Raw genomic sequence first — 21,692 nt, 5'->3', positions numbered from 1 at the left:
GCCACTTTTTATTAAAACAACTATTATATCCTCACATTGTAAATCTTATTTCTTGCATTTCATCTTATTTGATCTTTCTCTGTCTCTATTTAGTCAATCAATTTACTTTTTAAAGTCACTTTTTAATGCTGCAAACAGCCATAATGTTTTTAATGTTTCTTTGTAAAGCACTTTGAATAGTCTTTTACATGAAATGTGCTATACAAATATACTAGCCTTGCCTTGCCTTGCTAAAGGAGGTCAAATATCAAAAGTATTAGGATGTTTTATGTATACTTTGTTCTACATGTTCAGGTTAGATTAAATCAGGTGTGGACCCCAGCTGTAAAAGGCCAGGATTCACTGACTTATGATAAAGTATATCTTGCAGGAAACTGGAATTTTACCCGAAACTCACATGCCTCCAAACATCATCAGAGTTTAAAAATGCCTATGAGAATACTTAAATTTTGCTCAGATGATTTGCAGTATCTTGTTGCCACACTGTTTCCGTGGTGCGTGGCTGGCTGCCAGTCACATCCCTTTTCACACGCCTTGTTTGGAAATTTTGCTGGTCTAATATGTATTGAGGACAGTACAACCGGTTTTCAGAAAGTCTGAGCTGTCATTGTGGTTATTCCACAATACGCGTAATACTATTTCTCATGGTCTTTTATAATACAGTGCTGGTATATAAAGTATAAAAAAATATAAAACGAGAAGAAAATTGAATCACCGTTTATGTTCAACTCCCTCATCTATTTAAAACTGTATTACTTCACTGTACTAAAGATGTCCACTGGAAAAATGACTTCTTTCCTTAATTTAACTCTGTGTGTGTACTCACATGACAGTCAGCTCTGTGATAATATTATGTAATTAATGTAAATCTATGACCTCAGCTCATACTTGCTTACACAGGCAATGTCTCCTTTTATTTTTAGATTTGACATTATTGCAATGTTATGAGTTCAAATGAAATAATACATTTTCCTGGTGATGTTCTTGAGAGGCCTTCTGCTGCAGCCCCTTTTTTAAAGTCAGTCTGATATTTACCTAATCTCCTTTAAACCACTGCAGCCCTCACAACTCTTGCTTCAGTCAAGGTACATAGCCAAATTGGGTCAAAGCACAGTGTTTATAAAGTCTCCTAATAGCATTCCTCCTCTGGTCATCACTGTGAAAAGTTATTGGAACATTTTATACCTTTTAAATCCATTTTGGTTACTAGATGCATTACATTTTATGATTCTGAAGCCTGAATTACTGCAATCATATTGTTCTCATCTTTAATTAGCTCCTTAAACTATGACATATGCATTTTTAAAAGTTAGCTTGTTAGCTTTCTTGCTAAGAGTTTACAGAGAAGATTACATATCTGTTTGCTCTTCTTGCATATTTCTCTGTAAACCAAAAGTCGTGATAAAAATGTTGTAACATAAAAGATTAATACAAGAATACAAGTTTAAAAATCATTATGGTTTGCTAATCAGATTGGCCAGCATCCGTATTGCCATTGTTAGCTTAAACTGCAACAATAGAAATTCTAATTAACAGAATACTTCTTTCACCACTGTTCATACATAAAGTATTGGTGAGGATCCTCTAAGTTAAATTCCAGAAACAGAAATCCTCAATGTGGCATTATAGTTGAAATTTTCTTAACCGATTTTAGAAATGTTAACTTTGAAGTCCAAGTGAAGCAAACCAATATTATATAGTGAGAGTAAGCATGTTCAGACATGAGTGTAGCGTTACACATTGAAATGGGGAGTAGCAATAAGCAATAAGTCAAAATTTGTTAAAGCTGATTATCAGATGGTAAATATGAAAACCTTTAAAAACAAGAAGTTATTTTATCACATGCTGAAATGTTTTATCAACTGTGTACAATTTCTCCTTGGAAATTCCGCTGTTAGTCTTGCAACCAATAACAACAAACCATGAATGTTGTGTGAGCAGTTTTTGGACAATTGGGGATTGCGGCTTCCTCTATTTCCAACCTTTAAGCTGAGCTAAGCTAATTAGCTGTTGGCATAACTTCATGTGAGCAGTACTGATGCAAGTTTCCAGAGCTGCTACTTTACAATATCTCAAGTTCAGGGCCTAAACTTATAACTTTAAAATTTTAGAAAAAGAAAATCAACATGTTAAAAGATATATCTGAAAGGTGAGTTATATAAAAATAAATAAGAGGACTTATGTTTCAGTGTTGTAATCTACAGTGAGCCACTGATAGAATAAGCTGGCAGAGACCCTGATAGCAGCACCAGCTAGATCCATTTTAAAGGGGTACATGCTTGAGTATCAGTCTGTGCAACTCAAATAAAATGTTACTGACATATGTATATTAGGCCATACAATTACTCACTTAACTATTGTGACAATTTTGTGTACTACAGCAGCTGGAATTTATTACATCTTTACCTTGGATTGGTTATATGACTAAATATATCATCGGTAAGCCACATGAAAGTTTGCCATACTTTGTATAGTGGCTGTTAAGAAATCTTGAATCAAATATACATTAGAAAATGTAGGATTCCTAAAATATTCCTGCCATCGAATGGTTTGAGGTGCTATGAACAGCTTCATATTTTGTAGTCTTGTGACTGTCAACTATGGCTTTGTCTTCTGTACAAACATGTATCCAGTCATGTTCATCGTCATGAAACCTGCATGAAAAAAAGATGATTTTTCATTTCAATGAATAACCAAACATAATCCAGAATAATCATATTGCATATTGCAGTTGAAAGGAGCTCATTATTGACTAGTTCATGGGAGAACCTGATGCTTTTTAAACCAGATCCTATTGGAACCCTAGTTTTTGGAGCCCTTGTGCTCATCTTTGTTTTACATACACTCACTGGCCACTTTATTAGGTTTACCTTGCAAGAAACTTGCTAAAGTTGGACACCCTTGTGCTGTCATGATTGCCTTAATTCTTGGTGTCATAGATTCAATGAGGTGTTGGAAATGCTCCTTATTGACATGATCTGCAAATCTGTGGGCTGCATCCATGATGAGAATCTCCCGTTCCACCACATCCCAAAGCTGCTCTAGTGGACAGAGATCGACTGTGGAGACCGTTGGAGTCCAGTGAACTCATTGTCATGTTCTAGAAAGTAGTTGGAGACCATCTGAGCTTTGTGACACAGTGCATTATCCTGCTGGAAGTAGCCAACAGGCAATACTCAGACAGGCTTTCGTGTTGAAATAATACTCACTTCGTACCAATGTGCTCAGAGTGTGCCAATAAAATATTCCCCACACCAACATACCACCATTACCAGCCCAAACCGTTGATACAAGACAGGGTGGATCTATGCTTTCATGTTTTTTCCACCAAATTCTAAACCTACCATCTGAATGTGGAGCTGAAATGGAGACTCATCAGAACAGCAATGTTTCTCAATCTTCTATCGTCCAGTGTTGGTGAGTGTGTGTGAATTGTAGCCTCAGTTTCCCGTTCTTAGCTGACAGGAGGCACCCGGTGGGGTCTTCTGCTGCTGTAGCCCATCTGCTTCAAGGTTGGAGATGTTGTCTGTTCAGAGATGCTGTTCTGCATACTTTCATTGGAACCAGTGTTCATTTGAGTTCCTGTTGCCTTTCTATGATCTCCAACCAGTCTGTCCATTCTCCTTTCATTTTCACTTAAATCTTCTTTCTTCATCATTCTGATGATCGGTTTGAACTTCAATAAGTCGTCTTGACCATGTTTACATGACTAATGGTACTGAATTGCTGCCTGATTAGATATTTGTGCTAACAGCCAATTAAACAGGTGGATCTAATAAAGTGCCTAGTTAGTGTACATGTTTTATAATGTAAGTTTAACAGCAATCTGTATAATGCCAGAACATACAAAATCTGAATCAAAGCAGCCATACAGTATAACTCCGTGGACTATAGTAAGTTTTTGAATCATACTGAGGATTATATTTTTATTTTAATTGGAATGAATGTTAATAAAATTAGTCAGCTTGAACTTAGTGCTAGACCACCTTAAATTGATGGCAACTGACTTCTTTTTTAATGTCTGATGTACTATTTTTGAGGCAAGTTTTTCAGTGGGATTACTTACTTGATATCTGCATATGTAGGACATGATTTTTCAGCTCAAAAACATGTTGAAAACACTCATAATGGTTTTGGAAATAACATTTGTGTGAAGATGAACAATTTTACATATTCAGCTTTACCATCTGTTTCAGTTTCAGCAGCTAGTTTGTGGCAGTAAAGGAGACTGATGCCACACATTGTATAGCAAATTTCACACATGCAGGAAGCATTAAAGAAAAAAAATAAATAAATAATAATGTTCGTGCTCCTGGACCTCAATACAACTTAATATAATGTCACCTCTATATGGCACATAGGGCAGTAGGACAAAATTTTTTTAAAGGAATTCAATTGTCCGCGTTTTTGTGTGTGTCTGAGTGTGTATACAGTATATCTTGCAACGTGGGAATGCCTGGAGTAGGAAATAGAAGTATTACCCCTTCTCTGAAAAACACCTACGTTTCCCCGAAAAAATATGCATTTGTACATTCAGCATGAAACCAAAGCATCAAAGGGGAGGATCACAAAGGTTTTCACCCTACTTTGAAAGTGTAAATCAACACACAAAATCTCAAACATCTGTCATAAGTTTTTCAGACTCTAGTGCATATGGAGAAAGAGAGAGAGAGAAAGCGAGAGAGAGAGTCATGGCCATCGTATGCCACAGGTATGGGAATCTGTTTGAGCTCTTCTTTACATTCAAGCTGTAATTTTCCTGAACTTTTCTTAACATCCTGAATACAATAATTGAAAAAGGTCACAAGAACAAAGAAAAAAATGCTCACTTTTTGTCTCCTTACTGTGACTATTAAACACACCTGATATATGACATAATACCAACAGCATGTAACGACAAAGGTTACTTTACACACAGTGTGATGGTGAAGTCCCTCAGATAGAGAAACAGCCTGACTCATATCATTAGGCTAACATGAGCCTACCCATTATCTAATAAAAGCCATAGAAACAGCCATGTGTGAACTTGTCATTATAAAATACTCCTTTTGTTACATTATGAAAACGGGAGGGTGGGTGTAGTTTGTATAAACTCTGGGTGTTGAACTGCAGTGTCACAGCACCCACACAAGAAGCGGACTGGTTTATGTTGACTGTCAGTGATTACTGTAATATGGAGTGAAAGCTTCCTTTTGAAACAGGAGGAACATTATCATGAATGACATGCACACATCTGAGAAGCTGAAGCCATTTTTAGACCAGTGAGCTACTTGTGTAAAAGAGACTCATACTGATGGTACTGTGTCTTCTAGTGGATTCACATTTCTTACCCTTCAGAAACTAGCTTTTTGAGACATTTTGACAAATGTTTATCTGCTTTCCAGACTAAATGAATAAAAAATTATTAATACCACTCTTGTGGGTTGTATGCTAAATATAGAGTTTAAGGCGGGAGGATTTGAACAACGAGGCAGATGTAAACAGCAAGAATGGGTCGTGGCAAGTAAATAAAGTGTCTATCGACATGATTAGCAATGCCAAGCTTTACACTTGTTTAATTCATGCACTAAAAATACAAAGTGTGTCTGCATGTTAATGATGCAATATCTAAATCTGCTGTTCATAAAGCAGCATTATAAAATTGTTGAGATCTAGGTCCTCTATCAGTATGTGAATAGGAAAAAGAAAAGTTCAGGTAACATTTTGTGGTCGCAACTGCAATATTTTTAGATTCAAAAAACATTTTTAAAAGCAAATTTATAATGAAAATGTTGTCTTTGTTGGTAATATTTTTGCTCGGTTTATCTACAGTTAACAAAAATGGGTTTACATTAATTTGTGACTTTCAGGGCTTTTTACTTTATCCATATTTTAATCAAGCTAGGCTAATGCTGTTCTTTAATGACATGCAAGTTAGCCAAACTGATAATTATGCAACACATTACATTACGTGATTACTAAATACTTAAAATCCAGTGTTAGCACATTAGCTTCTGAGTTAGCTTAACTTTGCACAATCTTTGAGAAAATGTTGATAGAAATTATAAAAGTAACCACAACTCTAACTTTTTTTTCTTTTTTCATTTTTTTTACTGATGACTACAGATTGATCTCTTTAGGAAATGGTTACTTGTCAGATACTGATTAACAGATAAGATCATTTTCTCATAGACTCCTAAACAGAGGCAGGTTTAGGTATGGTTATGCAAACACCATTTGCCATGTGATGGCTGTGGACTTCTCACTGGCTTCATTTCTCAGACTGGGAGGCTAATTAAATCCAGCATATGCACGCTTTTAGCAGTTATTACTTACATGGCATTCACGTCACAACTTACAACATTTAAATATAATATGAGACATATTTTGGTAGATTATTCCATAGTTTCCTACATCTACTAGTCTCATCCTATCCAGCTCTCAGTCAGATATACATTACACTGTATTATCCCCCAGAGTACTTCACAGAAAATAATCGAGTCATAAATAAGCAATAAGCTTTGTGGAGAGTGGCTGGTGGTTTAATGATGCCTTGTAAATAACCTGCATTGCCTCTGAGGGCTTTCATTTTGCAAAGGCAATATTGAGCTAGTGATTTGTCACTATTTTTATTACTTTTAATTTGACCTAGAGCATACAGTACATCAAACTTTTAGCAATATTGTAAAACAAGTTGTGGAAAATGTGACAAATTTATTATAAACACCAGTTACAGGTTTGTACTCTCCTTTAAAATCATTAAATACTTACTCAAGTGCTGGATTGCAATAGAAGTTGCAGGTAAACCTATCAAAGTGGCTAATGATTGTAAGAGTCACAGAAATATACAAGACCTTGTCCTCAACTTTCCTATTTGAAGTTAAAACACTAAATGCAATACTGCAGCCAATAAGAAGTGGAACAAAAATCTGTTTCCAAAAAGCTCTATATTTTTGTTATGACATCTTTCAGTTAGGACTGGGTCTATTCTGCCTCTCGCCTATAGCAGCTGGGATAGGCTACAGCCCCCCCTGTGATCTGCTTTGTCATGAGCAGTTAAAAACAATGGATGAGTAGATGGATGTTTACTTTTTTTATGTATCTGGATCTGATGTGTTTTTGTCCCATATAAAGGTTTGAATTAATCTAGCAGAACCATTCTTTGGAGAATACAATGGCTTCTTCCCAGCTTTGAAGCAGAATTTTCATTCATTTCCAGTTTTGCATGAAAATGAAAGCTACTGAAGATATTACTTTTTAAAAAATGGCATATTCTTCTAATAGAATAGAAAATAAAAAGTTCATATTAATATTATTCCTGGCTCAAGCTCTGATGGTGTGGTGACCTGTCCAAACTGTACCCAGCTTCTCCTCTTTACATCTGGGAACGGCTCCAGTCTCTCACTGGCCTGAACAAAATAAAAAAGCTAAATAAAATGAATGAATGAGTAAATATGATTACATAAAACATCCAGAAATCACCATTAAGTTGAAAAGGTTAATGGATATTAAAGGCCAATTTCATCTAAATCCAAGGTAGAATTTGTTTTGTGAACTTTAGAAGAAATTTTAAAAGAAATTTAGCTTCAAGGGAAAATTTGTTGTACAGTTTAAGGATTAGGCAAGTAAATTTAGAGGAAACTTTAACCCTTTTTTTTTAAAAAAAAATCCAAATCAACAAAAATAATCTCATATGAGCTATGATACCTATCATAATTAGAATTCTCATAATGTTAATTTTATGATTTAAATGTTTGTAGATCAGGGGAAAAATGCAGATATTTTTTTTATTTATATTAAATTTCTTTCTGAAACTCAATATTATAACCTTCATGACAGCTGGACTTATTGCAGGATTGTTTTATTAGACCAGTTGATGTTGGGCAGTTGGAGAAAACAGAAAAGTTTCATGACGGTAGCTTCATCACCTGACCTGTTGGCGTCACACTAACAGGGCGTGATGCCCCCTGGGCCATTTTACTGACTCAGATATGTTATGCTGTACCAGAACAGACAGAGGGCAATGTACAACCCTGACACTGAACTAGCATTAGCTATCTCTCAGCAGTTGGTGTCCATAGCAACCAGTGTTATAAACAAAGCAAGTGGAGACAAGAGTATTTGCATAACTTTAAAAAAAAAAAAAAAAAAAAAAAAAAAAAAAAAAAAAAACTTAAAGTGGAAGTGGAAGTCCCATTATTTCCTATGTGGGGCACATCTGACCCTATAAACACAAAAACACGCAATCTTGGCAACAGGAAGTAAAAAAAAAAACCAAAAACACACTGGACTGCAAGAACAGTTTGTCCCCAGATTGTTCATTATGATACTTGCCAGAGACAAAAGAATGTCTGGAATTCAATGGAGACCCACAGGAGATCCTTGAGTGGGTGACGTTTATTTGATGTCACGAACGCTCACAGATAGGCAGGGATGCAGTAGGCTTCTAGATGGTGTAATCACAAGCCCTCTGGGTGTGTACAGGTGTTTCTGTTTGGTTTGTATAGTGTAATCCCAATTAAGTATCACCCCGCAGAGGTGTGAATGCTTCACTGCTCTTGGATACTGTTGCTATGTTTTCACCAAGCCTACCTTTCACAATACAATCAGTACTGATCCTGGGATTTTTTATCTTAAATGTCAGAAGTGCATGTTCAGGTAGCTCTGTCACACACTCTGTGCAACAAGAAGGAATTTCTTTCTTCAGACTGGAAATGTTACATAATTAGATACAAAGGAAATTCACAACAGGTATGAAAAGAGAAGGAAAAAGTTTGAAATTTCCATTTAAAAATCCAGGAGATGTACTTTTTAAAAAAAATTCAATTTACTACAATGCTTTACAGGATTGAAAAAAAAAAAAAAAAAAAAAAATTCTTGGTGGAGGACTTCACCTCCAGAAGTGTGCTAAGCATGTGTGATGATAGACTGGTAACTCCAGAAATTCCCATTGTTGAAGAATCATATTGCTTTCAAGGGGGAGACTCCAGGAGGACACATGAAAATATTTCCATTCCCTCCTCTACACAAAGTAAATTCACTTGTAGTGTACATCTTCCTCTGTCTGTCCCCAAAACATACGGGGGGGGGGGGGGTGTCCATCACGTGTTCTTTTCTTTAAAAACATATTTAAATATAAGCTTGTGAAATTAACTTTGCATGTGTAGGAGGCTGCAGAAATGGTTTAGCGAGTAAGAAATCAATAAAACTATGTTTGCTGGCTAAAAAGGTGCATATATAAAAATGTGTTTAAAACCTGAGCTGTTCTTTCCCAACTACCTGCAAATTCTTTATTAAAATTATTTAAATGCACTTTGTGTTAAAAGCCTGGACCGTTGTCTCCCTTTTCCACTGCACATCTTTCAGCACAGTTAAGCTATAATTACAACCAAGCGCATATATTGTGTAGAAAGAGAATGCAAACTATAACAAAAATGTAGGAAAAGATACACACTTGCTTTGGAATGTGAATTAAGTAAACATATTGCATGGTGACAACCGCATAATTCATATTATGTTGATATATTCTTAATAAAAGTGCTAATTGTTTATATAAATTTCGAAATGTTGGAAACTTGAATGTGCCTTTTCAAACTGGTCCAGATTTGGCTAAAAATAAAAGAAAGGAAAATTATGCTACAATTTGGTTAGCCCCTTGAAATAAATAATTTCCCCAGTGCAGAAGGGAATTCTTGAAGAACCAGTCAGGGGCTGTCTGCCTCTCATTCATGCCCATCGTGTCTCATTCACTGAAATAACCAAGAACCAATGTCCTCTAACCTACACAGGTGAAAATAGGTGTCTAATAGGAAACTACGAAGTTTTCATTCTGAGTCTCTTCAGGGGGGGGATTTTTCTCACAAAAGCACAGGCCATATGTGATTTCCCTTGCTTTTCAAAGATAAGTAAGTTGGAAATCCCCACCAAGGCTCCGCCCTGAAAGCACAAAAACCCAGCGCGACTCTCTCCGCCACACAACTCTTTCCTGACCTTCGGAGATAGACGGAGCCTGTAGTCAGACAGTCGCTAAGTTAAACATGGACGTCCACAGAATGCCTAACCACAGTCAAATGGATTATAACTTCGACAACATGGAAGCCAAGCACGGGAAAACGTTGCCTTGTCCCGAGGATCGTTTTGACAGCGGCCTGGATTCCCTGAAAGAGGACGAGTTGGTGAACCAAATTCAGGAGCTCAGTGTGAGCATAAGCGACGATCTCCCAAAGGAATACGAGCCTTGGAGAGCTGTGATGACAGACGACGGTGACACGTAAGTGGAAGTTTTGTGTGGATTTTTATTACTGCAAAAGCCATTTTGCTTCTCTGCGCAAACTACAGTAAATCCGGGTCGTGCGCAGTGCAGAACCGTGCGTAAAGTTGGAAAAGATGCAGAAATATGATATAAAATCCTGCAAATGAGCGCATGGAAATATATATTTAAAACATGCACGCAAACAAGAGGCCTTTAAAGTTGTTTATTATGTTTGAAGAGAAAAGCTGTGAGTGTGCAGCAAAGTGCGCACTCGTGTGCGTGTTTGTACTTTGACCGAGAGCGCGCATTTTGGGCGGAGCTAAAGTTCGCTCTGCGCATTCAGGAAAGTCCCTGGCCTGCTGCCAGTAACTGATAAAGCATCAGATGTGTCAAGCCACAACTGGTGGAAATAACCCGACAAAACTCCATTCTTGCGAAACGTTCCACTGCTCAGCCTTTGTTCTCTCTCATATGGCTGGAACCACTTCCCTCGTGTGTATTTTTTTAAAGCACTATTTTAACTAAACCTCTTTCTATTTTTCTCCCCCTCCTCACAGGCTGCTCCACTTGGCCATTATTCATGAAGCAACTGAGCATGCCCTCCAGATGATCAAACTCTCTCACAACCACCCTTTCCTCAACACCCAGAACCACCAAAGACAGGTTATTATCAACATTAAATCCCAGTGATAAGCAGACATTTGGAAACCTTATGCACACATGCACAAATTATTTAAACTCATTATAACATGTTTCAAATGCATCCTCCACAGACTGTCCTCCACCTGGCAGTGATCACAGAGCAGCCCCAGTTGGTGGAGAAACTCCTGAAGGCCGGCGCTGACCCTCTGCTGGCTGACAATAACGGGAATACGGCTCTCCACATCGCCTGCAAAAGAGGCTCCCTCGCCTGCTTTGGGGTCATCACCCAAAACTGCCAACGCCACCTTACATCCATGCTATCCTTCCCCAACTACAGTGGTGAGTATAAAGTTAAAATAGCACCCTTAAATGCAAAGACTCATGCTATTTTTTTTTTATTGGATTTGGTAACTGAGCTTTTTTTAACCTCTTATTTTCTCTCTCCAGGACACAACTGCCTCCACTTGGCTTGCATTAACGGTTATATTTCTTTGGTGGAAAGCCTTGTTCAGCTGGGAGCAGACATCAATGCACAGGTATGTTTCTTTAATACAGAAACAGAAATAATAATATATATATAAAAAAAAACAAACAAAAGGCTAAGCTGCATGTCAGAACCTAATATTTTTTTTTTAAAATGGTTTCCTGTAGGAGCCATGCAGTGGACGGACAGCTCTTCACCTGGCAGTGGACCTCCAGAACCCCATGCTGGTCTGCCGCCTTCTGGAGCTCGGCGCCGACGTTAACTGTTTGAACTACGGTGGCTTCACGCCGTACCACCTCACCTATGGACGGCAGAATGAGGAGATCCGCTGCCAGTTGTACGAGAGGACGGCGCAGAACCTGAGAGAACTGCCTGACAGCGAATCAGAAGAGAGCGACATGGAGGACCTGGACATGTCGGACGATGAGGTTAGTTCTGGCTTCAGATCAGAATTAGTCTGAGTACCATAAGATTTCATCCAGTCAGATCTTCAAAGTGCAAGTCCTTAAAGTGTTTTTTTTTCTTGTCTACAGCTGTATGACGATATAAAGTTCGGAAAGTAAAGAAACACCCTTCTTCTGGTGTGAACTTCAAGCTGCTACTGGGTTTGCCAAGTCATGGCTCCCAACAGGGGACAAATCAAGTCATAGCCTCCCCTCTGATCCCCGTCCAAGGTCCAAGGTCCAGGTCCGCGAGAGCTGGCCCTGGGACTGCAAACAAGAATGAAGATGGCCATCCAGTCTGGTCTGGTCTGGTCAAGATCGCCAAAAAAACACAATAGCAAGACCATGACCTTGAAATGGTCCTGCAACTGTTTAAATGTATATTACTGTGTATAGATATGTGTAAAATATTGTAAATAGAGATATTATTTTTGTACTAACTGTAAATTTAAACACTATTATTTTGAAAAAAAATGTTCCAAATAAAAAGGAGTTTATGAGTATTAAGAGATCTGACTTGTGTGCTTCCTGAACTGAACCAAGAGTTGAATTTCCCTCCATATGACTGTTGTGTCCTTTCCATACAGTAAGAGTCACTTCTCAGTTAGCCAAAGTCATGACAGCGTCATCAGAGACTTGTCAAAGATACAGACATAAAAAAAAAAAAGATCAAACAGCCCATTTGGAGCAGTATGGGATTTCCTTTGTTGGGCGAGGTCACTGGGTCTCTGAGTCACCGCACTGAAAGTCCCTGGGCGGCATAAGAGGAACATAACGCGCTTAAATATTCCACCCAACCCAGCTGAATAGCAGCTAGCTGACACTAGCTACCAAGGAGGAAATGTTTTGTACAAATATGGGAAAATGTGCCTGATCGTTTGATTTACTGCTCCCGTGATGACCAGGAAATTTAGCTGGAGTCTGGGAAGTACAAGATTTCCCCACTAGCTTGAGTCAGGAATTTTTTTTAAAGAGAACTAACTCACAACCTTGGTTATATTTCCCTGTATGGGGAAAACCTAAATGAAGTACTTGTACATTACCATTAGACTCACATGGGATTACAAGATTTACTAAAAACCCAAGGACCTATGACCCAAAGATCCACACTGAATTTATGAGTATATGAAACTTGACATTTTTTAAATTGCTGCCGAGGCAAAAAAAAAAAAAAAAGACAAGGAAAGAAAAGATGTCAAGAAACCAAAGTGAAAGCTGAGAATGACTAGTTGATGACATGTTCACATCACTTCTGATCAGAGGTGCAGAGCTGGTCACAGACCCCCAACCGAGACTAATCTTAACCTCTGTGTCAGCTGATTTTCCTTTTGCAAAGAGACAACAATGACTTAAACTATGACTTATAGGTTTCCGCTAAGTTGTAGTAATCCATTTCTGACATGCTGCTTGTGTTTAAAAAGTACAGGGGGAAAAAAAAGGAGGTCAACTCAGCTCTTCATTGAGCGTGTAGTAAAATAACCTGCTCGCAGCACCTCAGTGTGTCATGTGATTGTAGATCATTTATAGTCACAACAGGAAGCTCAGAGGCAGAGCTGTGCACACGCTCATGTTCCCATCAGAAGTTTCCCCTGATGCTGAACCTTTCTACTACACATGGATTAGTTTACAAAACCAGGGGTAAAAAAAATACTGACGTATGTGGAAAATCAAACAGAAAAAGGACATTTTTTCTTTTACTCCAAAAAGTTGTTTTTTTTTTATTGTTGAATGAAACAGTGGTGGGAGAGGGTGGAGAGGGGGGGTAAATATACAGCAAACAAAGATAACACCAGCCTCAGCCTGGGAAATGCAAATCCCATCATGCTCTAAGTCAATCCAGCAGGTGTCAGCTGGCTCAGTCCCGCTCTGCCAGGGACATGAGGTGGGAGTCTACTTCAGTCTCTGTCAGCATCCTGCAGACAAGAAGTAGTAAAAGATGGAGAAGAGATGATGAGTCCAACTCTAAAATTGATTTAAATGTGAGGCTTATCTTGAAGGGCATCACTCTTGGCAGATGTTTTACCTGAACTTAGGGTCCTGTGTTGTTATGACGCCCACCTCGAGCTCAGAGGGCTTGAAGTCAATGGAAAGAACGGTTGACAGACAAGAGATCGCCGTCTTGAGAGAGAAGGAAAAACAAAAAAAATTGGAGGTTTTCTACTTGGTTCAAGGGTGGAGGAGTTAACTGAAGCCACCCCAGCTCATGTAAGTTCTGCTTCATCTGCAAAACAAGACTGCTTTCATACCTCGATAGTCTGTTCAAAGGTCCAGTCCAGTTTCTTTTTCACTTTCTTCTCCAGGAAGCTGGTGGCTTCTGTCTGCTTCACTCCAGCTGCGGTGGCCTTGAAGCCGCAGTAGTAGCCTGCAGGGTCGCATTTGTACACCTGAGGTCCGTACTCTTCGTCTATGCCGATCACGATCATACCTGCAGGATTACAGATGACACGTTACATTTCTAGATATGTGACTTAACTTTACCATCATGGACAAACCCCTTCTGAGGCGTGCAACCACCTTTTACATCCAAGATTACCTAAAGAAATTTTCCTCTCATTTTCAAAATTTCTTCAGGTTTCTATGTTCTATTGTGAATAAAACAGTTTATAAAATCTACAAATCATTGTGTTCTGTTTTAAATTAGCATTTTTCCATTTTACACACTACTTTTGTGGAATTGTGCTTGTAGATGGATGTACTCACAGCAGCCTAGAGGTCGCATCTCGGCGTTCTGCGTGTAGACTTGGGAGATGTCAGCAATTCTCTTACACAACATGTCCACTGGGATCTCATAACCGTACTTGTACTGCCAGTTGGCTGCTTCGTAACGAGCTCGCTGGACTTGGGACCTGCTGTCAGCTATAGAGGATGGGATAAAAAAATTAAGCTAAATGAGAAAAAAGTTTTTCCATTAACATTTTTAAAGATAAAAAAAAAACATTGTAAGAAATCGTCTTTTAGGGGGACACATCTTGGTAAAAAGGAAATATTGATATAACAAATGCTGTCAAACATACAAAGATTGATGGGTGTCAAAAATACTTAAAAATTTCAACACCCTTTAGCTGAAACTCCTTTTTAAGAGTCTAAAAACTCTAATAAAACTAATCAAGTGTTTCAGTAATGGAAAGTAAATTCTGGACAAAAAATAAAACCCCTAAGCCCAACAACCGTGAGAATATTTGGACAGTTTTTGTATAACATTGTTTTGTTTTATCATTTAAAGAACGTTTATGTGTTGTCATTTCAAGTAGCACTACTTCACTTTTCGACTTTAAAATTCTGCTTGTGACACGTTGAATGTCACACAGACATTTATTATGTTCATTCCTGGAGCCGGCACTGCCCAGAAGTGTCCTGAAGATGAAGAACTGCACTTCACAACTTTTATTTTCTCTCAGCATCTTGCTTTATGGCACCAAGTCACACCTGCAACTGAATATCAACACACTGGCAGTTTTGAAGGTGCACCATGGCTGATTCATCAAAGAAACCCAAGAGGACATTATTGGAGGAGACATAAGGAACAAAGTAAGAGATAAAATAAGAGTCAGCATCAGACTGACTTAGGGGCCGTCCCCACGACGCCAGATTCCAGTAAAACCACAAAAGTATTTCAGCCAACCACCCTTTTATCCCCACGAAGCCAGGGATTAGCCTCCATGAAACCGACTATGTCTGAAGCCAGGTACCAAGAGGATAGGCTTGAGTCCTCCGTCTGCGGTACTGTGCGTACAGCGAAGCTGCACAACTCGAGGATATGACGTTAATGTGATGAACACGCGCCGATTCCCAATCCACCCTTCCTCGAGTTTTTTATGCTTTGTAGTCAAGCATTTTTTGAAGAAGCTCAACTTCTTTATTAAGAAATGTTTATCTTTTGCCTCACAGTGAATCCTCAGCTATCTTCTCTTCTCTGCTTCCAATGTGAACTTCCTGCAAAACGCTGTGAGCCTTTATCTGCGCATGTGTTGTTTTATTCTAGCTTTGGAGTGTTACTCTTTAGCGTCCCCACAGCCTTGTAGTATGTACCACAGCGGTGTCGTGGGGACGTTGAAGCCTCTCTCCAAATTTTCACACCGTTTTCACACCTGAACCGGCTTCGGTGCCATGTGGACATAATCTTACTTGCTAGGAAGAGCTCAAAGAAGAGACAGGATGCAAGATGGATCCTAAATTATGGCCCATTTATACCCGATGCAGAAGATGGATTCCCAGACGGACAGTTCCCTCTGTCTTCTTTATCAGTTACGCGTGTAATTTGATCCGTTTTCAGTGAGCTTAGCTATCTCTTAATTGAAGCAGAAGACGGAGCAATACCATCAGAAATCGTGGGGACAGTGCTGAGCAGAAGGGCTGACATGTTTATCCTGGAAGTGGAGAATCATAAGATTCTCCACGTGTCCTGTGATTTTGTGATCTTGTGGATCCTGCTAGGTGGACTGCACTCGCGGGCGCTTCTCACCTGACACACTTCTGGTATAAAATGCCGCTTCATGCAGGTCGGAACAAAACCGTGGTGCAGCCGTAACATGCCACACATGCACCTGGTGCAAAGGGGGGGGTCAACGAAAGACTATATGCAAGTGTTTAGGGCGTGTTGGACGGTTTAAAGTGACGCATAACCGCCGCCAAACGGTGTCTGAAACTGACGTCAGCCCACAGGAGTGAACTCTGAACTGCCCGCTAGTGGAGGAAGTGACGCAACAAACATGACAACGCAAAAGAAGAATGGCAGTATGAGGACGGTGACGTATGACAACGTTTAAAATGACACTATTTACGTACGTGTGGGAGCATAAATGGGCCTTAAGCATTTATTAGGGTGGAGGTGCCTCACTGAGAAAATCTGCTAAAGTTTCGTAGTGGGGCTTTAGGGCCCTTGCAAGGTCCCTCAATATTATTATTTAGTCTGAACCATCACTTAAATCTTGATGCCAGTAAATCGCCTACTCAAACAGTGGAGGGAAGGTTCAGCAGACTGCACTGAGTACAGCATGTGAGAGAGCTAGAGATAAACAAAAGCAAGACAAGCTAACAAATGCCACAGCCAAGTGGGCAGCTAAAAACCGCAGTGTGTTATGAAAGACTTTGGTCTGTGGAACTTTCTTAGGATTCCAACGAATAACAACATGCATTTGCTTCCCTCAAGATGCACCGTCACAAGACAAATAGACAAGTTGTATGAAAAGAACAGGACTCCAAAAACATTGGACTTAAACTGTTACTCTTACTGGATACTACTGGTCATAGCTGGGTAACTATAGTTACCTCAGAGTTACATGCATTACATTTACATGCTCTGACTGTAATGATTGATAACATTCATGCTTAAGCTGAGACTTACAAGAACTATTTTAACTTCTACTATGTAAAGGGAATTATTTGTTTAAAGTATTTGTAAACTAAAATTAGTGCACTTTTGTTCATATAGCACTACGACGCACAAAGACACAATTAACTTCAGAAAATTATGCAGTTAATTGTGATAAAAAGTTTAGTATTAAATTCTTTATTACCAACAACATTGAATTGTGTTTCATCTTTATGCTTTCAAATTAAACAAAATTTCTCTATAGACATGTCTTAATTCTCTTTCTAGAAAAGAAAAATTAAACTTCTAACCAATACCAGCTAAATTCAACTAATGTGAAAGTACATAAACATTCTAAACTGTATGCAGTAAAATTGTCAATCACTGATTCATTAAAGAATGTTATCAGTCTTATGCTGTACTTCGCCACTGTACCATAATTTGGCCTAAAATGAACAATAGCATCACAATGTTGGTATTCTTATTGGTATTTTGGTGGCAAATGATATATGTATACCTAGATATCATTATTAATAATCTACAATTGAACGTTAGACTCTTCCTGTACCACTTTTTGCATCCAGTGTTTCTTTTCTAATTTCAGCAGAGCAGACTGGACATGTTGCATCTTCTGTTTTTGCATAAAATCTATAAAGAGGCACCATTTCATGGTGACTTTTTGCATAATGAATGTTGCATGTTTGTATACACTCATTCTGATTGTTTCTTAGGTGTATGCTGTTCCTGCACATGCTTGAACCACATGGGGGTTTGGTAACATGATGACTTTCAAGCAAGACTTGAAAAATGGCAGAAGCAAATCAGAGCTGGATTGTGGCAGAGATAACATCGTTGAGCATGCGTAAAGCATTACAATTGTATTAAATCTGTCCATCATGTAAACTCACAACTGATCAGATCTATGTAAACATGTCAGCTGGAATCTCTGATCAGATTGATTTCAATTGGATTGATGAAATATTTGTCTTTGTAAACGTAGCTGGCGTCTGCAAAAAGCAGCAACTTTCCAACATAAAGGAGCAGTTGTCTAAGTATGTTATGTAAAAAAAATAAATAAATCGGAAAACAAAAACTAACTCAGGATACTTTCTATATAAAACATGTAAATAAAGCAAAATTTGCATGTCTGCTCATTATTATACCAAATCCGTGTTTGGATTGTATGTATAAAACATAATGTGTGTCACTTAACACTCCGTGTGGTGTGTTAAGTGACACACATTACGTTTTATACATACAAACTTTTATTTGCAATTTCAGCTTTATGCACTGAAAAATGACTTAACAGTTATAATGTTTCAGTGCTCAACAAACAGCAAAACCCAACTTATCGCTTTCGCGATAGAGGAGAATCCCAACATTTGACCCATTCTGAAGGACAGAATTTGAAAATCGCCCTGACCAAGGATGATATTTTCCACAGTACAGACTAGGGACAAACCTGGTGACAGTGCACAAACACAGCATAAAGAATCATGGACAGAGCACAGGGAAAAACCCACATTGTCATTACATCAGCTTGTTTCTTACCCGTCATCCCAGACATTACACATCCAATGTTGTCTGTTATTCTGAAGAGGTGGGTCACTGTGGAGGCATCCAGAAGCTTGTCCTGTTTAAACAGTAAACAGCAGGTTTGTCACATTAAAAACATTTACTTGACTATACGAGAGATCAGAATAAGCATTTCAGACGTCTAAAACTGGAACAAAACTATGCAAACAACTGACACTTGATCAGAAATGGCTTAATTTCAAATTCTTGAAGGCTTTAAGGCTTGGTTCTTTCAGATTCAGCTAAAATGAATGAAACAGCAAATATAAAAATCCAACAGAAAAAAGGTTGGTTCTCCCAAATTTACTAAAGCAAATAATGTCATATAAAAACATCAACATGATATCAACTTACTGGTACTTTTTTTTGTGTTACAACAACTGCACAATCCTTCCCCCGAACTGCTACTGACGTGAGTCCACCTTGGTTTATAGCCTTGAAAGCATATTCTATAAGAGGACAGAAAGGGTGACTTTAAGCCATGCTTGTCTGACAACAGCAACAAACATTAGAAGATACAAACAAAGGGACCATTCACTGATTTTGATTTCAAGACTGAGTTTATATACACTAAGAGACAGTTGTCTGTTTCAGATGGAAAATTGGAGCAACAACTCTTTTAAGGTGTCATCTAATCAGCCAATGGACAGAGATTATTATTTGATTCTAGAGCCTAAGAGAAGTTTTGCTGGAAATGTTGCTCTGAGTAGTAACAGTAGCAGTATAACATAATGCTTATAAAACTGTGCAGCTGGGATTATATTCTCTGATCTTTTTCTTGCCCTCAACTAAAGTGGCATCCATAACTTCACTACAGACTGGCTCGTGCTCACATTTAAAAAGTAATAAAACGCCATCTTTATCAGTAGAGTAGACTGTCACTGTAATTCTTTACTAACCTAATCTTAAAATAATAAATAAATGAATACGTCAGCGCTACTGTTTGATTCAGCGACAAATTAAGTCTAACAACAAGGAATTGCCGGGCTTGACTGCAATGCTAACCATGCTAACAAGCCTACAGTCAGCTAGCTGTTTGGATACGCTGTTTTGTAGGATAATAGCGTCAACAAAATTAACCTAAAATTACAACGACACCATATTTAGTAAGACTTTCGTGGTAATAAACTATATTACTTTTGCTTTAGCGGGGAATTATCTATCAGCCCGAAGCCGGGCTAAGCGAACCATGACAGAGCATTTAGCTAGCTAGCAAACCATTGAGGTAGCAAACCGGCTTTTGGTAGAACAAAAACCCACACTGACCAACTTGATAAAGTCTGCCTTCAGGAGAGAAGATGGTAATGTGTCGATCAAACCCTGCACTTGAGCCTCGGGACATTTTCTAAGGTAAAATTTGCCAAAAAGTTCGTCCAAATGAACCTGTAAGCAGATTTCACTTCATGCACAATTTATTTACCCGGAAGTTTAGCTTGACACACGGGAACTTCTTCCGGTGCAACAGGGCCTATTTGTTTCTATGGCGATATGGTACAATGGTACACTTGGTGTCATTGATTTTTGGTAATCTTAATAAAATTTGACCAAAAGACATTTGAATGCCCTAGTGTCCACAACATTAGTTTCTCTAAATAATATAACAATTTTAAATTATTCAGTTCTTTTTAAAATTCACTATTATGTGACTGGCACAATTACCAGCATCTTTTCAGGTTAATATTTTTATTAGGAAAAATGGCATCATATTTATTGACCATAGGCATATACTTTAACTACTCATCACTTAAAAATATAGTCACAATCACCAATACTTTGGCTAGTTTTAACATCCACACTGAAGACCTAAAATTTCAATTTGACCAAATGATGTATTAAAAAAGCAATTAGCTTAGAGATATCTATAAAAGGGACTTGCCCCAATTAATGTAAACTTATAAAGGACAAAGGTCTAAGAATGTTTAATTTAACAATAATACTAACATCTGTTTCAATGCAAATATCAAAACAGCAAAACTGAGATGTTGGCAACTAAATTTTCTATGTAGAAGTTTCCTTCTCTAATCTCAAATGAATCTAATAAGATTTATGGAGGTTTTGAGTTGAAAGTGGACTTTGTCAAGCAGACCACAATATGTAACCCTTGTTAACAGTGTGAGTGCAGTGTATGGCAAAATGAATGGTTGTAAGGAAGTCGAAGAAAAATATTTTTATCATTTCTCATAGCTCAATAGTCTGTTGGGACTAAAATGAGGAAGCAATGCATGTTAAAACGTCCTGTTAGTACAGAGCACTGTGGTTTGTGGATTTCTTGTCAACACACACAGCAAAACAACATAGCCTTTTCAGTTATGCTAAAGCCTATATTAAACAATTAAGACTTAGCATACAGGTAGAATTAACCATGATTAATTAGCAGGCTTTTGGTACAGAAGAAGCACAGAAGATGATGACTACATTATGACTCTGCAAAATTCATGCTATGTCCCCTAGGATAAAGGTGCACAAGCTTTGTTACGCCTTGTCCATTTCCTTTCAGTCACACTGTTCGCTGTAAGAGCAGTCTGTATAACTTTTAAAATTCCAACAATGATTAAAAAAGAGAAAAAAATCCAACAATGATTAGGTTTTCTTTTACCCATTACTCATCTCCCCAGAAAGCTTTATATTACATAACAAAACAAGCAAAAAAAAAAAAAAAGAAAAGAAAAAAGCTACAACTTTCTTCCTTCAGATAACGTCCCTGTCCTTAAAAAGCTGAAAAAATTAAAACTTACAGAAAACTCGGCTTTGGTCATCAACATTTCTGTTTGACCTGAATTTTAAAAGCTGCACTGTAACAGTATATTACAGTGTCAAAGTGAAAACAGATAGTTGTAGGATTACATTTCCTCATAAAATAACAAGCCAAGCTGAAAGCGATGCCTTCATTTCAAAGTAACATAAGCATTGAATTTCATGTTGAAATTCAATGGAACACAATCACGGTTTTGATCTTTTGGTAAGTGTCCAAATCCCTTTTCCTTGTTCCTGTGCAGCGCTGATCAT

General features: G+C 38.0%; 2 protein-coding genes across 3 annotated transcripts; one reads left to right on the top strand and one right to left on the bottom strand.

The window, feature by feature from the left end:
- Nucleotides 1–9,943: 9,943 nt before the first annotated feature.
- Nucleotides 9,944–12,303, top strand: nfkbiaa (nuclear factor of kappa light polypeptide gene enhancer in B-cells inhibitor, alpha a). Its single transcript, XM_041976409.1, has 6 exons — nt 9,944–10,249; nt 10,789–10,894; nt 11,005–11,212; nt 11,321–11,409; nt 11,525–11,785; nt 11,891–12,303. Exons 1-6 carry the CDS (start codon nt 10,017–10,019, stop codon nt 11,918–11,920), a joined length of 927 nt encoding a protein of 308 aa, XP_041832343.1. The 5' UTR covers nt 9,944–10,016; the 3' UTR covers nt 11,921–12,303.
- Nucleotides 12,304–13,496: 1,193 nt separating this feature from the next.
- psma6b (proteasome 20S subunit alpha 6b) lies at nt 13,497–21,440 on the bottom strand. Of its 2 annotated transcripts, none has more exons than XM_041976497.1 (7): nt 21,422–21,440; nt 19,041–19,135; nt 18,663–18,744; nt 14,501–14,656; nt 14,047–14,225; nt 13,824–13,918; nt 13,497–13,713 (listed from the first exon to the last, which is right to left on the bottom strand). In XM_041976497.1, exons 3-7 carry the CDS (start codon nt 18,676–18,678, stop codon nt 13,656–13,658), a joined length of 504 nt encoding a protein of 167 aa, XP_041832431.1. In that variant the 5' UTR covers nt 18,679–18,744; nt 19,041–19,135; nt 21,422–21,440; the 3' UTR covers nt 13,497–13,655. The 2 variants fall into 2 exon arrangements, with proteins under 2 accessions (XP_041832431.1, XP_041832430.1); XM_041976496.1 differs by lacking the exon at nt 21,422–21,440 and adding an exon at nt 19,953–20,130.
- Between the last annotated feature and the right edge of the window lie 252 nt (nt 21,441–21,692).

The sequence above is a fragment of the Melanotaenia boesemani genome, chromosome 22, assembly GCF_017639745.1.
Source record: "Melanotaenia boesemani isolate fMelBoe1 chromosome 22, fMelBoe1.pri, whole genome shotgun sequence".
NCBI lineage: Eukaryota > Metazoa > Chordata > Actinopteri > Atheriniformes > Melanotaeniidae > Melanotaenia > Melanotaenia boesemani.
This window is presented reverse-complemented; position numbering and strand designations above follow the sequence as displayed.